Raw genomic sequence first — 15,922 nt, 5'->3', positions numbered from 1 at the left:
TCACTCTTTCACACTCCAATGACAATATTTACTAAATGCCCCTTACTAAATCTTCCCTTCAGTGAAAGGCCAGACACTTTGTTAGAATACTACTGTGGTGGGTGGACCCTGGCTGGATGGCAGGTGCCCCCCAGAGCCTCTCTATCAATCACTTCCCTCCTCACCTGGATAAAATATAAAAAAGGTCATGAGCTGAGATAAGGACAGGGAGACATCAGAGGGAAAAATTAATTGCTTTATTACCAATAAAAATCAGAGTAGGGTAATGAGAAGTAAAACAAGTCTTTAAAACACCTTTTCCCCATCCCATTCTCTTTCCCAGGATTAACTTTATTCCCCATTCTCTACCTCCTCCCCACCAGTAGTGCAAGAAGATGAGAACAGAAGTTACAGTCAGTTCACGCCACTGCTTCCCCCTCAGGAAGAGGAGTCCTTGTGCTGTTGCAGTATGACATCCCTCCTACAGGAGGCAGTTCCCCATTAATTTCTCCGATATGGGTACTTCTCATGGGCTGTGGTTCTTCATGAGCTGCTCCTGTGTGAGGTACCTTACCTGGAGTCAGTCCTTCAGGAACTGCTTTAAAGTGAGACCCCTGTGAGGTCACAAGTCCTGCCAGGAAACCTGCTCTTCTCTCCACAGGCCCACAGGTCCTTCCAGGACCTGGTCCAACATGGGGCTCTTCCACAGGCTGCTAGTAGATTTGTGCTTCCCTCCTGCAGAACTCCATGCACTCCAGGAGGACAATCTGCTTCATTACGCCCTGCATCATGGGCTGCAGGAAAATCTCAGCTCCAGTACCTGGAACGCCTCCTCCCTCTCCTTAGCTGACTTTGGTGTCTGCAGAGCTGTTTCTCTCACATATTCTCAGTCCTCGCTTCTCTGGCTGCAATTGCTTCTGCCCAAAACTTTTCATTCTTAAATATGTTATCCCAGACATGTTACTGCCATGGCTGAAGGTCTCAGGCTTGGCCAGTGGCATCCTGGAGCCGGCTGGCATTGTCTTTGCCAGACATGGGGTAAGCTTCCATCAGCTTCTCAAAGAAGAAGCCATTCCTGTAGCCTCCCTGCTACCGGGACCTTGCTGTGCAAACCAATACACATATGAACATCACAGAAGACTAAATATAAGCAAGAATAAGTCCAATCTAAAGTTTTGTTACAGGTCTGCAAATTCTTCCTCATGCAAAGGAAAAACACGCCAACTATGGCATAGGCACTCCACTGAACATTTCCTGCATTCTTCTTTCCTTCAGGTTCTCTTCCCAGATTCAAAGGAGCTTCTGATCATGACCTTACCTAATGAACAGTGAACAAGACACAGTTTGCTGAGCTTCTGTCCATGCTGCATCACTCTTCCCATCGTGTATAAAATCAGAGTCATTTATGGCAGCACTGATCAAGAGTATCAGCTTCACTCCAGCCTTCACATTAACAGCACAATTCACAAGTCACCTTGGTGAGTTGTTTCTTTCAATTAGATTGTCTCCTCAAGAACAAGAAGAAAGACCAATGAAGGATGTGTGAGGCAATAATATTAGGATCATCTTTAAATACTTCATTTATAGAGTCACAGAATGTCTTGGCTTTGAGGGGACTTCAAAGATCCTCTTGCTTCAGCCCCATGGCATGGGGCTAGATCAGGTTACTCCAAGCCTTGTTCATTGTGGCCTTGAATACTCCCAGCGACTCAGTTGTATGAGAGGAGAATAAGTAGAACCATGAGTATATAAAAGATATGATCTCTCAAGTAATTCTTCTACTTTGGGAAATTGAGTAGCACATTTTCTCTGGTTACAGAAGCTGCTCCAAACTGTTGACTTGTTTGCTAGAGTTCTTTGATCACAGAAAGCTCAAACAGCTGCAGCTGAGGACAGATTTGTCACTGCCAGCTTGGTTTTTCTTTCAGTTCTTGTGGTCTTATGACTAAAGCTGCTTCTGTAGAGACTACTAAATTCAAGCACATGTGATATGGACCATGCTGGTAAACCATGCTGGTGTTTATGAACCAATACCATGACAAGAACAGTGCAAGTTACATTCTTTTGTTCATTCCCTACACTAATAACAGTTTGAAATTATTCTTTTCTATGTCATAATATGTCCTCTACACTCCACCACCCAGTTCTGCTAGCGCTCTTCACAAACTTGCTGTTACTTTTAGTCCATTTCAAACTGATAATATGGGACACAGAATAAAAAGGAAATTTGTGTCCTGAAATTTGGCCTTTAAATTTTAGAAAGACAAGTCAAATACTGCCACCCAGATTCAGTTTTTCTGAACCTGCCTTGCATTTATGCGGCTAAGCTTCAGTATTTGTACAGGAACATGCACTCAGATACACAAATATAGCAGTGTCTTTCTGTTCCTTCTTCCCTATTGATGTTTACGGAAATTTTGTTTTGAAAAATGCTGTCTCTCCTTCCTTGTGACACCCTTCTGTCTATTGGCACAGCATTTTTTCCCAGCTTGATTTATACACTATGCCGACGGTTGTTTATCATGGCCACAATGTGTGACAGGTCCAAACTTTTCATCATAACCTCCATGAACTCCTCATCTTTCCTTGCTCCCTCCACAAATTCATCCAGAGAAAGTTCACCTGTGTCAGACATAAATAAAGGGCATCAGAATCCACATCTGAAAGGAAAAGGAGTACAGTAATCTAACTTTGGAGACCACTTACTATATACTTAGAACCACTGTTCTAAGGCACTGTCCTAAAGACCTCAGAGAGTCTTCTTAAGCTTTTATGAAACATCCCCAGTATCCAGACAATGCCTGCTTCTTTTTTTCCCCATAAAAGGGAAGAGGTACATAAGAAAGAACAATAGAAGTGGGTACCTAAGGAGTGGGATCATAGCATTCTTTTTGGCTCAACCTGTGATAATACTAACCCGACCTATACTTGCTGGTTTTCAAGGATAAAGGAGCTGACAGAAGGAGGCTGTGACAGACAGAAACAAATTTTAATGTCCTAGGCCAAAAATACCTTGTACAGGGAATCAGCTCAGCAGAGTTTCTGGAATAACAAAGGAGCCTGTCAGGAAGTAAAGAGCACCTGAAGTTGCAAGGAAAGAGATACCTCTTGGGGACATACAGGGACCACAGTGACACTTGACCAACCTTTGACTGAGCACTTCATCCTCTTGCTATACTGCCTGCAGCAGACCCAGTGAAGAAACTCTGAACTTCAACATTAAATTGCAGTTCTTCCTTTCCATACTGAAGTACTTAGGAGCAGCTGGGGCCATTTGATAATATTTCCCACTTCTAACTGGCATGAGCTACACAGCAACATACAAAAAGGAAAACAAAACACCACTCCAAAACCCCACTACGAAACTCCTGTGGACAGAACAAAGCTGAGACCAGTACAGGAAACAAATCCTGTCACACTGATTATGTATAATGTCAGGAGAAAAATCCTTTTGGTCCATGGAGAACGCATTACTGGCTGAGAATGCAAATAGAAATAAAATATGAAGTGAAGAGGCCTAAAGTTCAACCAAGAAAGGAAAAGTAGGATGTTACTCTGTAGAAAAGACTGTCTAAGCTGGATGACAAAGGCAGGAACCTTACCATCGCCGTTCACATCAATTCTGTTGAACACTCGGTTGGTGAACTCTTCTGCACTCGTTTCATGGTCACCACCATTAATAGCTCGAATAGCCTAAAATAAAAGAGCAAGAGTAAGCAGCTGCCTGACGACTCCCAGACTGATTCCACATGTCAGCATTGATTCAAAATAAAACAGTCATGCCTGGCACCTTCTCCATACAAATGAACCAGTACCACAGGAAAACAAAGCACAAATAATCAGGCCTTATGGATGGCACTGAAGGGTGTCAAAAAGGGAGCGTGGCTCTGGAGCATGGAATGAGCAGCAAAACTCAGAGGATTGGCCTAATTCTGCTTAGGTGCAGTTTAGGTGATGCAGAAATGGCAGAATCAGAATCCACCTAATTGATCCACTTTGTCCCACTTTGTGACCCTATGGTACACCAAGCTTCAGAAACACAGTCAAACACCTTCCACAATTAACATTATGAAATTCCTTTGTTATATGCTGTGGTAATTTATTTCTATTCTTACTTTCACAATTTCCATTTATATACTTCTTCCTGTGTGTCTGGCTTCTCCCTAAAGGTCACTGGAAATTCATTTTCATCTTGAGAAACTTTAAGCTTTATCCACTTGTGTTTGCTACAATTCTTCTTATTCATAACTACATAGTGCAGGGTTCTCTTTTCTTTCAATGCTAATTATTTCCTTTGTTTAGGGATATGCATGAAATATGTAATTTCAGAGCCCTTATACTGATTCTAAGACTATTTATTTTCTAGTTTTTACCCTTTGATATTTGGTCATTTTATTCATTCTTTTTCAAATGCTATTTTACTGAAACTTACATCATCTCAGCAATTTCCTAAGGTCACCAAAAAAGACACTGAACTACGCACAAAAAAAGACAAAGGACAACAAATTTCTTGCCACCAGTTGTTGCCCACAGAATTTGTTTCTCAAGAACTCTGTGTTAACTATTACTATCTGTTGCTTCACTGTAATGTCTGAGTATTTCTATTTAAAGCTACGAGTAGGAGGCTGTATATGACTACAGGTATTGGTCAGGTCTCTTTGATACCCAGCTCTAAAATTCTTATACAGATGAGAATGCATTATTAAGATCTTATTAGTGCTTTATCAAATCAATTTTATGACATTTCATATTCAAAAATGATATTTATTGAGGGTCATTGAATCTTTCCTGCAATTACCTTGGTAATTTCCCATTATCTGCAAAATAGTCTGAATTTGCAGCACAATTAATTCTGAGATATATATAGTGATCTTTATGCCCGTAATCCCAACCTCATCCACAACAGCTATTTGCATACAATCCTTTCCATTCTCAATCCTTTCTCTTCAGGCTATTCGCCAGAGTCAGAAATGTTTTATTATGCTGATATTTAGGAACTGATTCTAAAAAGCAAACTGGGAGTAGCTCTCCAACTTCTCATGGGGGAAAGGACATATGAAGCGCACATTGCAGAGATAACAACTGACTGAAACCTTGGAAAGTGCAATTTAGGTCACAGGCAGCTATAACAATTTTATGGTTAGCTATGTTGTAACATAAGCTGTGGTGATAGAGTCTAAGTCTGCTTATTGCATTATATGGTGATGGGGAATTCTGCTTAGAGAAGGAATGCTTTTAAAGGTCTCATCCATGATCATCCATATGGGAAACAGCAAAGGTCTTACTTGTGTGATTTGTCTTTAAGGAAAGAGGCAAGAACACAGACCCCTGGAGATTCACCTTGATGATGTTGAGCAGTTCGTGTCGATCAATGCAGCCATTGCCATCTACATCATAGAGCTTGAAATACCACCGCAATTTCTGCTCCATCTTCCCTCGGAGAACAAGGCTGAGGGCAGCCACATATTCCATGAAATCAATATATCCATCCTGTCAGAAAAAAACCCCAAATTGTGACAGGAGTAAACAGAGGGAGTTAATGCACTGGAGTTGTTTCACCTTATTGCTCTTTAAATTCACAGCTGAAAGAGAAAGGCCAACAAGTGGCACAGAGACTTTGACTTAGGAAAAATCTTTAATGCACAGACACATGTTATTTCTCCAGCTATGAAATACCTGGGTTCCTAAAGTTATGATCTAGTACACAGAGACTCCCCTCTGCTCACCACCTGCAGTGAAGGAACCTGGTTGTCAGCATAAACAAAGCCCCCTCTGTACACCAAAGCTGACTGCCTTTGGCCTGCTGGGAGAGAACATTGAGCCCAGCCCATGGGCTGCAGGTTTTCTGTACTAGTCTATTCTGCCTTTGTGGGAAACTGTGCTATTCCACTAAGCCATAGATCTCTTCTCCATTCTGGAAGAATTATGTGGAAAAAAATGTGACTGGGAATATTTTGTAAAATACACAGAGCGTGATTTGATCACTGAAGAAAAATGTTCAGTATTTAGGTTTTTAATATTTCATTTCTTGACTCTACAAAGAAAGTCAAAAGGCTCTTGTTTCTTCTGCAAGAAAAATGCCAGTTAGTAAAGGTTCATTGCCCTAGATTTAAAGCTGACTAAAATGTGAAGCTGTTAAAAACAAACTACAAATAAAACACATATCTAGGTCAAAGATTCTGAATAACAATAATTCTTCAAGAAATAACAGAGCAAAAAAAAATGAAACTTTCAATTATTAAGGCATGTAATCAAAGTCAGATGCCTTTCTGAAATGGATGCAAATAAACATTTGTAAAAGGTGAATGTAGGTGAACTAGCAGAGCACTGCTGTTTCACAGTAAGGATCACCACATTTAAAATATTCATTCAGGGTAGGAAGAAGGATTGACAGGCTGAGAGAGTTATGGCTGGTCAGCCTGGAGAACAGAAGGTTCTAGGGAGACTTTGGTGCCTCTTCCAGTACTTAAAAGGGGCTTAGTAAAAGGCTGGAGGGGTACTTTGGACAAGAGCCTGTAGTGATAGGACACAAGAAAAATGGCCTTGAGCTGAAGGTGGGGAGATTTAGATTAGGTGTTAGGAGGGAATTTCTGACTGTGAGTGTGGGCAGGGCCTGGCACAGAGCAACTGGGGCTGCCCCTGGATCCCTGGCAGTGCCCAAGACCAGGCTGGACAGGCCTTGGAGCACCCTGGAATAGTGGAAGGTGTCCCTGCCCATGGCAGGGGTGGCACTGGGTAGTCATAAAGTCCCTTCCACCCAGAGCATTCCATGTCTCTATGACTCTGTGCTGCCCCTCCCTGCCATGCCCAGCACTCAGAACCAGCCCCTCTGTGACAGCGGCCCTGGCCCAGGCCCTGTGAGCACCACGAAGGCTGTGGCTGCTGTGGCAGTGGCCGCACTGGAGGTGACACCTCTGTTCTGGCTCTGCCACCTGCTGTGCTGGCACCGATGGCTTTGCTGGGGCTGCTCGTCCTGCTGGCCCTGGCCGGGCCCGTGGGGGGCACCTGGGACACCTGCAGGTCAGTGGTCCCGCTTAGGAGGTTTCCTGTAGGAGCCCCACATGTTCCCCACACCCACACCACAGTGTTCCAGCCTCACTTGCTGCAGGAGGAGCCTTGGTTCCTGGCCAGTGCCCAGCTACTGGCATAACCTGTCTGTGGGGCTGCAGTAGCACGGGGGGACAGATGTGCCCCTCGGGGGTCCTGAGTCTTCCTGCCATTCAGCACTGGGCAGGAAGGGATGACAGAGGACTTTCAGCCTGAGCAGCAGCAGCCACCAAGCAGGGCAGTGATGGCTTTGTGTTACAGAAGGACCTGCAGGCTCCGGCCCATGGCCTCTGACCACAGTTCTGTGACTTCTGCTGCTGGTGCTACCCACACGTCCCGTGTGGGTGGCACCAGTGTCCAGCCCGGGGCCTGGCCCAGCATCGTCAGCATCCAGGCCACCTGGGAGAACGGCACGTGGCACATGTGCACGGGTGTCCTCCTCAGCTCCCAGTGGGTGCTCACGGTCGCACACTGCTTCGCCAGGGCCGGGTAAGAGACAGCAGGGACAGAGATGTCCCCAGAGCACGGGCAGGCACCCAGCTCCCAGCACCACGGGCCACTTCCCTGTCCACCTGGGCAAGCAGAAGGCCGGGAAATGCTGGGCTGCTGCAGCCCGTGGCTCTGCTCCCTGTCACCCCTCTGTCCATCTGCTCCCCAGGGGCATCTCCATGTGGGATGTGGTGATTGGGGCCATAGATCTGAGACAGCCAGGCCCTGAGGCTGTGGTGAGACGCATCCAGAGGCTTCTGGTGCACCAGCACTACGTGGCTGCCACGGCCAGGAACGACATTGCCCTGGTGGAGCTGGACCAGCCCGTGGAGTGCAGCGACTACATCCAGCTGGGCTGTGTGCCCGACGCCTCGCTCAGGGTCTCGGAGCTGAAATCCTGCTACATCGCCGGCTGGAACTTTGCCAGAGGTGAGTTCCCCAACAGGATGTGTGCTCTGAGGGTGAGCTGGGCACCTGGGGCCACGGGCTGGGCACAGACAGGGCCACGGGCTGGGCACCCTGGGGACATGGGCTGGGCACAGACAGGGACACGGGCTGGGCACCCTGGGGACACGGGCTGGGCACAGACAGGGACACGGGCTGGGCACAGAGAGGGACATGGGCTGGGCACCCTGGGGACATGGGCTGGGCACAGACAGGGACACGGGCTGGGCACAGACAGGGACACGGGCTGGGCACTCGGGGCCACGGGCTGGGCACAGACAGGGCCACGGGCTGGGCACCCGGGGACATGGGCTGGGCACAGACAGGGACACGGGCTGGGCACTCGGGGCCACGGGCTGGGCACAGACAGGGACACGGGCTGGGCACCCTGGGGACACGGGCTGGGCACAGAGAGGGACATGGGCTGGGCACAGGGGGACATGGGCTGGGCACCCTGGGGACATGGGCTGGGCACAGACAGGGACACGGGCTGGGCACAGAGAGGGACACGGGCTGGGCACAGAGAGGGTCCGGCCGCAGGACGCCAGTGGGGCCAGGCTCGGAGCAGCCCAGGCTGGGGGAAGGAGTCCCTGCCAAGACAGGGCGTGGAACGGGATGAGCTGTAAGGTCCCTGCTCACCCAAACAATTCCTGCTGGCCCTGTGAAACCTCGGGGAGATGGGTCTGGCCCCTTCCCCAGGCCAACAGCAGGGACACAGCTGGACAACGTCACTCTGTGGGGAAGGGGCAGGGACACAGCTGGACATCGCTCTGTGGGGAAGGGGCAGGGACACAGCTGGACAACATCGCTCTGTGGGGAAGGGGCAGAGACACAGCTGGACAATGTCGCTCTGTGGGGAAGGGGCAGGGACACAGCTGGACAACATTGAGTCATGGGGAAGGGGCAGGGACACAGCTGGACATTGCTCTGTGGGGAAGGGGCAGGGACACAGCTGGACAACATTGAGTCATGGGGAAGGGGCAGGGACACAGCTGGACATTGCTCTGTGGGGAAGGGGCAGGGACACAGCTGGACATCGCTCTGTGGAGAAGGGGCAGAGCCAGGCCTGGGAAGGGAGTTCACCCCAGGCTGGGGAGGGGATGGGTACCGAGCTGCTGGGGCTCATTCCCCTCTGTGCCCACAGCACAGGGACCAGGCATGGTGCTGCAGGAGGCCAAGGTCCACCTCATGGACACAGAGCTCTGCAACAGCAGCCGGTGGTACGCGGGGGCCATCCACCCCCGCAACCTGTGTGCTGGGTACCCACAGGGCGGCATTGACACCTGCCAGGTAGGAGCGTGTGATGAGTCCCTCAGCCCCCAGCAGCACAGGGACCCCCTCATCCCCCACACGCAGCCCAGCCTGTCCCCTGCCCACCCCTCCCTTCCCCACAGCAGCCCCCCACAGTCCCTGAACCATCTCTCCTGGCACAGGGGGACAGCGGGGGTCCCCTCGTCTGCAAGGACAATGAAGCTGACTACTACTGGCTGGTGGGATTGAACAGCTGGGGAAGAGGCTGTGACAGAGCCAGGCACCCCGGAATCTACACCTCCACTCAGCACTTCTACAACTGGATCCTGCTCCAGACGGGACTGAGCCCTGCAGAAAGAGCTGGTCCGGCACCGGAGCCAGCTGTCACCTCGGCCCCTGAGCAGCCTCTGAAACCAGAGCAACCAGAGGAACAGATCAACTTGACCCCTGAGTGCAGCCAGAAACCAGCAGTGACATCCTCGGGCACGTCACTGCCCATGGCATTCCCACACCAGATCCTCGTGCAATTCTGGAATCTGGTGCAGGAGTTCCTGCAGTTTTAGAAGGACAAAAAAGCCTGAGCAGCAGCAGGATGAGCAGGATCCAGGGCTACAGTGGATCACGGCAGCTCCAAGGCAGCCTTGGGGCCAGAGGTTTCTCTGTCCTGCCCACGCTGCTGCGCTGCAGCCACAGCGATGCTGACGTGACTGAGGTGTTGAAGTAAAGTTTCTGTGTTCATCATTACCCGTGTTTTCAGCCCTGCTCAGTGCACTCGCAGGCTTGCAGAGTCCCTGCTCTGTCTGTCCATCTGCTGTGCTGTTCACATTCATTCTTCAGCCTGGAGAGGGCTCCAGGGAAACCTCAGTGCCCCTTGCATTGAAGCAGGTTCTAATAGTGGGGGAGAGCGGCTTTTTGCATGGGCAGGCCATGATAGGACAAGGAGGAATGGATTAAATCTAGAGGAGGGGAGATTGAGATGAGGTGCTGGGAAGGAGTTTTTACTCAGGGGATGATGAGGCCCTGGCCCATGAAGTGTCCAGGTTGGACAGGGCTTGGAGCAACCTGGGGTAATGGCAGGTGTCCCTGCCCATGGCAGGGGGTAGAATGAGATGACCCTTAAGGTCCCTTCCAACACAAACCATTCTATAATGCTACAATAGCAATTTATAAAATAAGAATATTGAAAATTTATCCTCTTTGTCATCATCCAAGTTTTCAAAATCTGAAGGTCCAGAGGGCAGACGATTCCATCCATCATGTCTGTATTATGACAGGGTGGATTTTCCTCTAGGTGCTCTTGTTCCTTGCCCTTGTTCATAAAAGGATCTTAGATTAAGTGATTAACTGTTAACAGACTAAGACTAACTAGGTCCATCGCCACTAGTTGCCACACTTTTACTTCATTCCTCCTGAGATCACTACCACTTTATTTAGATTATAGCTTTTCTGACCAAATTTGAATTTGAGAACCTTCTTATAACATTGTTTACTGAATAACACAGGGCTCACAGGAAGACTCTAGAATGCACAACATCATTGAATAAATTTTAAATTCCTTTAACATCCCAAGAAGGGAGAGAGATGAAGTGAAAGAAAGACTTGTGCCACAGCTGTAAAGATTCGGCTTTACCTTATGAAACTGCTTCTCATCACTATTATCATCCTGGGCACACAGGACTTTGGGATGAGAAAAGATACTCTTTGAGGTCTACAGTTATTTACAGTCATTACATCCACCACAAGACCTCAACTACCCTAATGGAGCCTGTCTGCTGTTCTGCTTAAGAATTTTATAATATTCCTAAGCATTGTTTAACTCCTTATGCTGTAGCACATGTCCAAAATAACATTTTTTGTTGGTCCCTAAGCTTTCCCTCTTCAGGACTAACTCTGTGATTTCCCACCTGGTTGTCATGCCTCTGTGACTGGATCCTCCTTGACTCCATTTCAGAACCTTGGAGCAGAGAGCAAAGCTGAATTTTCCCAGGAGGCTATAAATCCAGATTTCTTTGTCATTAAGAATACAGGCCTGCAAGGATAGGCTGAAATACATATGGATAAAAAGCAGGCAAAAGTGAGGGCCATTGCACACTTAAAGGAATTATGGGGGCTACTGTTTTCTACCAGCAGTCACACGTCACAGTGAGGAGCACTGCCCACCCCCTCACTCCAGCTTCATGCTGCACCTACCAAGGAAAGCCACAGACCTTGTCTGCCCATGCAGTGTTAATTTCAGCTGCCAAATACCTGGAAATTACTCCTCTGTGAATGCTATAATGATTTCTACTGTGTCTGATTCCTGTGGTCTCCATGATCTCATACAGCTATATTTTTGAATAATAAGAACACGTAAGAAGAATAATGAAATTAGTATTTTGCTGGTTAAATAAGGCCAAGTCAAATAATTGGCAGTAAGGAATTTTCAAAATTCAAATGTGAACTTGCACAAGGTAGTTAGATAATCAGGTGTACTTATGTTTATGTCATCTGTGTTATTACCTGTACACATTCATTCGTTCCTTACATTTAGCTACTTTACATAAGCATCCCTTGGCAGCTTTCCCCACCAGTGTTTGCAAGAGAAAATGTTTGCAAGAGAATATTTGTGTTCTTTATGTTTGCAGGAGAAAGACAAAGACTCTGAAAGTGCAGGAGTTGGATCACTTCTAAGCAGCACAACACAGTTCCTCACCAGAGAACTCACCTTGTTCATATCAAATGTGCGGAACATCTGCTCAATGTACTTATTGGCCTCTGGATCCAGCCCTCGAAGTCCAAAGAACTGCTTAAATTCATGCTCTGTCAGCTGTCCAGAAGGACACTCCGTCATGAATTTCTTGTACCAGTGGTGGATCTCGACAGCTTGTAGATCATCCACGGTGGAGCTGCTGTTGTTTCCCATATATATCTGTGGTCAGAAGGATGATGCTACAGGAATGATCCTCTTCCTCCTGTGGCTCTCACAGCACTGCCCGTTTGCTCCTGTCCATGCTCAACACCAATGTCAGTTACGTGAGGGATCTAACCTTCCACAAGCCAATTATAAATGTTAATCTTCTTAGAGGCTGATCCACAAACCAGAAAGTTTCAATGATACAAACAGTCTTCTTAGAATGGAAAGGAGATGCAAGATAATCTAGCAAATCACTGCTATTTTAGGAGCTAAAGCAGAAAGGGTGAGAAGGTTAATCAGACACTGGCATTGGGAGCTATATTGGTTTGGTAGACTACCCTATTTTTAACCTTGATATAATTATACGTGAAGATAAGAGGAAATGCCCATAAGATGTGAGCTGTGAGGTTAAGTAAAGATCTTTTCCTCTAAGTGGATTTGAGAGTCTGTTTTCTCAAATAGACGTGTTGAATAACAGAGTGTGTAGGACCAGAAAGTGTTACAGAAACGGCCCAGTACAAGAGCGAGGCTATGAGGGAAAAAGCTCACCTCCATGCACACAAAGGAGCACAGAGGAACAATGCAAGAGGACACAAATAATCCCCTGGTCTGGCAAATCCAAGAACCATCATGGAGTGCAGCCAACCCATAAAAGGCTCAACTGCAGAAAGGGGAAGGAGTAGAGAGACAACCACAGGCTGGAGAACACAAATTACCCAGTAAGAGAAATAAAGGCCCTGTCCCAGCTCCTTCTAAATCTGTTGCAGGGGAGCCACCAGTCCCATGGGCCTAGAGGTGGCATCCATCATGATGAGTCAGCAGGAGAGGCTGCAGAGGACTCTACAAACTGTGTACTGCCTAGAGACATGGAAAACACTGTGTGGTCCAGGGCAAGAGCATTTGGGGACAAGACTCACAACAGGATGTTTAGGAGGGGAAAAGAAGGTGGGGAAAGGGATGGGTCTAAGTGGTGTGGGAATGAACAAGCATGAGAAAACGGAAGCAAGGGGAACAGAAGGGTCTGGTTGCATGTAGAATGGTGCTAATCAGTATGAATGTGTATCCATCCCTTGGGCCTGACCATCACAGTCTTTCTTGTCTTCTAACACCTCTACCTCCTTTTTTATTTTTATTTTGGCTGCACAGCGCTGTGCTCTGGGCAAATGTATGCATGGGGATTTAAGTGCCCACAACTGGATTGAGTGAGATCATGTCAGTCTATGATCACTAGTAAATATCAAGCCAGAGTAGGCAGCAAATAGGCCAAACAGTTCATGAGACAGGTGTAGGTATCTCTGTTAGTGAGACCACTGGAGTAGTTGACCATTAGACTGAGGGTGTAGGGTTGAGGGTGACCCACCTGTCTGTGTTTCTCTGCATCCTGAGCACCCCATCACAGGAACTGGAGGGGCACCCCGTGTCCGTGTCTGTCTGCAGGTTGTTGTGTGCAATGGAATCTGTTCTGGTGGCTGGGGCAGGGCTGTGCACCTCGCAGGGCCCGGCATGTCCAGGTGCCAGCAGCTGGGGAGATCAGGCATCGACAGGCAGCTGCTGGGTAGGCTGGATGTCTAAGCCCACACACTCTCTGTGCTTCTCACTGATGGACCTTCACAGAATCACATAATAGTTTTGGTCGAGGAGTTCTTAAAAATCATCTAATTACAGCCCTCACCGTGAGCAGAAACACCTTCCCCCAAAGCAGGTAACTGGAGGCTAGGCTGCCTTGCTGCCTGTGCTACTTTTGATGGAGCTCAGACTGCAGCTGGCTGGGAGCGCACATTGCTGGCCCATATCCAGTTTTTCACTCCCCAAGACTCCCAAGTCCTTCTCCACAGGACTGTTCCCAATTCACTCATCACTCAGCCCGTACCCGTGTTGAGGATTGCACCTGGCCTTGCTGAACTTCATGAGGTTGGCATGGGCCCTTCTCTCTGGCCTGTCCAGATCCTTCTGGATGCCCTAAGCCCTTCCCTAATAGAATATCAGTCACACCACTTAACATACACATTTAAAGCCAAAACTTATTTTTAGTATAATAGAAATTTTAACAGTCTGATTTGGGAGTCATAATAAATCTACATCTAATTACAGAAAAGCAAAGAAAAATAATGTAGGCCAAGTACTTATATACAAGAAAAAAGCTGCACTAGTAGCAATAATCCAATTAAAATTGCAACACATGCACTTTGTTTCTGTGCTTTCTCCGATGTTACGCTGACCTGCCTGCTGCTTCTGTGGGTATAAAGATCTGTGGTTCACTTGGATGTTTGCAGAGGAGGAGGGGAGAGTCATGGGAAGTTGTCAGCATCTGGGTCCTTCACTGGGAGAAATGTGATGTTCTTGTGAATGGTTTTCTCATCCTCCCTTCTTTTTTGTTTTTTTTCCCCTCTCTTCTCTTTCCTTCCACTTAGACTTACAAAGGTACGTGTTAGAATTGCAAATATCTCATTCTACCTAGAAGAACTGCTTGGTGTTACTACCAATATAAGCCCATGGTTGAACCATACAAAGATAGATAAGTAAAATGAATTAGCCATAGATACCTGGAGAGATTGCTCTCACAGCTGAAGTGAGCAAAGTGAAGTGAACGAAATGAACAAAGCTGCAGGCAGGGCATGAAATGAAAAATTCAGAGCACACCTGGCAAGCTTTGGTCCTGAAGCCTTGTGAAGTAGGGACAGAGCCCATGGCCATAGCAGGTCATTGGCACACTAGTGGTGCCATCAGAAATAGGAACACAGTGCATGTGTATGCACAGTAAGGGTGGCCAGGAGGCAAGGACACTGCCCTGCTCAGGCCCCTGAAATCTGGCTGGGGGCAACCTCTGGTACCAGTACAGACCAGGAAGGGAATGGATCAAGAGTTCTGAGAAGGAAAACAAGACTGGACAGGGGCTGGCAGTGCGCACATCCCCAGCAGCACGGGCAGCAGGTGAGGGGAGAATTCTGTCCCTCTGCCCCACTCAGATGAGACCCCACTTGCAGAGCTTTCTCCTGTCCCGGAACCCTCAGAACAAGACACGTTTGGAGGCGCCGAAGCAGGTGCAGAGGAACCCACGGACCTGCTCCAAGGGCTGGAGCCCCTCTGCTCTGGAGATGGGCTGGGAGAGCTGGGGAGTTCAGCCTGGAGAAGAGAAGGCTCCGGAGAGACCTTACTGCAGCCTATCAGCATGTAAAAATATTTTTTATGTCAAGAGCTGTAGTACCAGAGCAAGGGACAGCAGTGCCCATTTGCACGAGCGCAGCCTCGGATCGGACATCTCCGGAAGCTCTCAAGGCCGGGTTGAAGGGGGCTTGGAGCAACCCGGCCCGGCCGGAGGTGCCTGTGGCAGGGGGGGTGGGACTGCATCCTCCGCAAAGGGACGTTCCGACCAAACCACCGCACATTACCTCCGGCGCGGCCCGCCCCCAACGGGCAGCAGCTAGAATCCCCGCGGCCCCGCCCCCTCGCGACCCCGCCCTCCAGAGGGCCCGCCACGTCCCCCGCAGGCCCCGCCCCCCGCAGGCCCCGCCTCCCCGCGGTCCCCGCCCCCGCGGCCCCGCCTCCCCGCGGCCCCGCCCCCGCTCCCATCGGCCACCGGCATGTGAGAGCCTCCGTCTCACCAACGCCGCCCGTCCGGCCCGAAACGCCGCAACTGATTGGTCGCTGCCTTGTTATTGGGCGGGAACCCACAGCGTCCTCGGGATTGGTCACTTTGTGCCATGTTGCAGGATAACCATGGCGCCGAGGCAGCTGCTCCGTCGCGATTGCCTGGCAGTCTCGTCTATCTTTCAACCGCCGCAGCTGATTGGTCCCTCTGCGCCGGGGGCGGGGCCGCGC

At 48.7% G+C, this 15,922-nt stretch overlaps 2 protein-coding genes across 2 annotated transcripts; one reads left to right on the top strand and one right to left on the bottom strand.

Annotated features, from left to right (window-relative positions):
- Positions 1-2,473: 2,473 nt before the first annotated feature.
- Positions 2,474-12,112, bottom strand: LOC115910196 (guanylyl cyclase-activating protein 1-like). The gene is made up of 4 exons (XM_030960147.1): positions 11,915-12,112; positions 5,320-5,469; positions 3,582-3,672; positions 2,474-2,601 (listed from the first exon to the last, which is right to left on the bottom strand). Exons 1-4 carry the CDS (start codon positions 12,110-12,112, stop codon positions 2,474-2,476), a joined length of 567 nt encoding a protein of 188 aa, XP_030816007.1.
- LOC115910197 (acrosin-like) lies at positions 7,389-9,907 on the top strand. Its single transcript, XM_030960148.1, is given in 5 exon segments — positions 7,389-7,515; positions 7,685-7,944; positions 9,104-9,249; positions 9,393-9,610; positions 9,668-9,907. Coding segments are annotated over 5 exon segments (816 nt in total). The 5' UTR covers positions 7,389-7,447; the 3' UTR covers positions 9,792-9,907.
- Positions 12,113-15,922: the final 3,810 nt, after the last annotated feature.

The sequence above is a fragment of the Camarhynchus parvulus genome, chromosome 1A (genome assembly GCF_901933205.1).
Source record: "Camarhynchus parvulus chromosome 1A, STF_HiC, whole genome shotgun sequence".
Lineage (NCBI taxonomy): Eukaryota > Metazoa > Chordata > Aves > Passeriformes > Thraupidae > Camarhynchus > Camarhynchus parvulus.
This window is presented reverse-complemented; position numbering and strand designations above follow the sequence as displayed.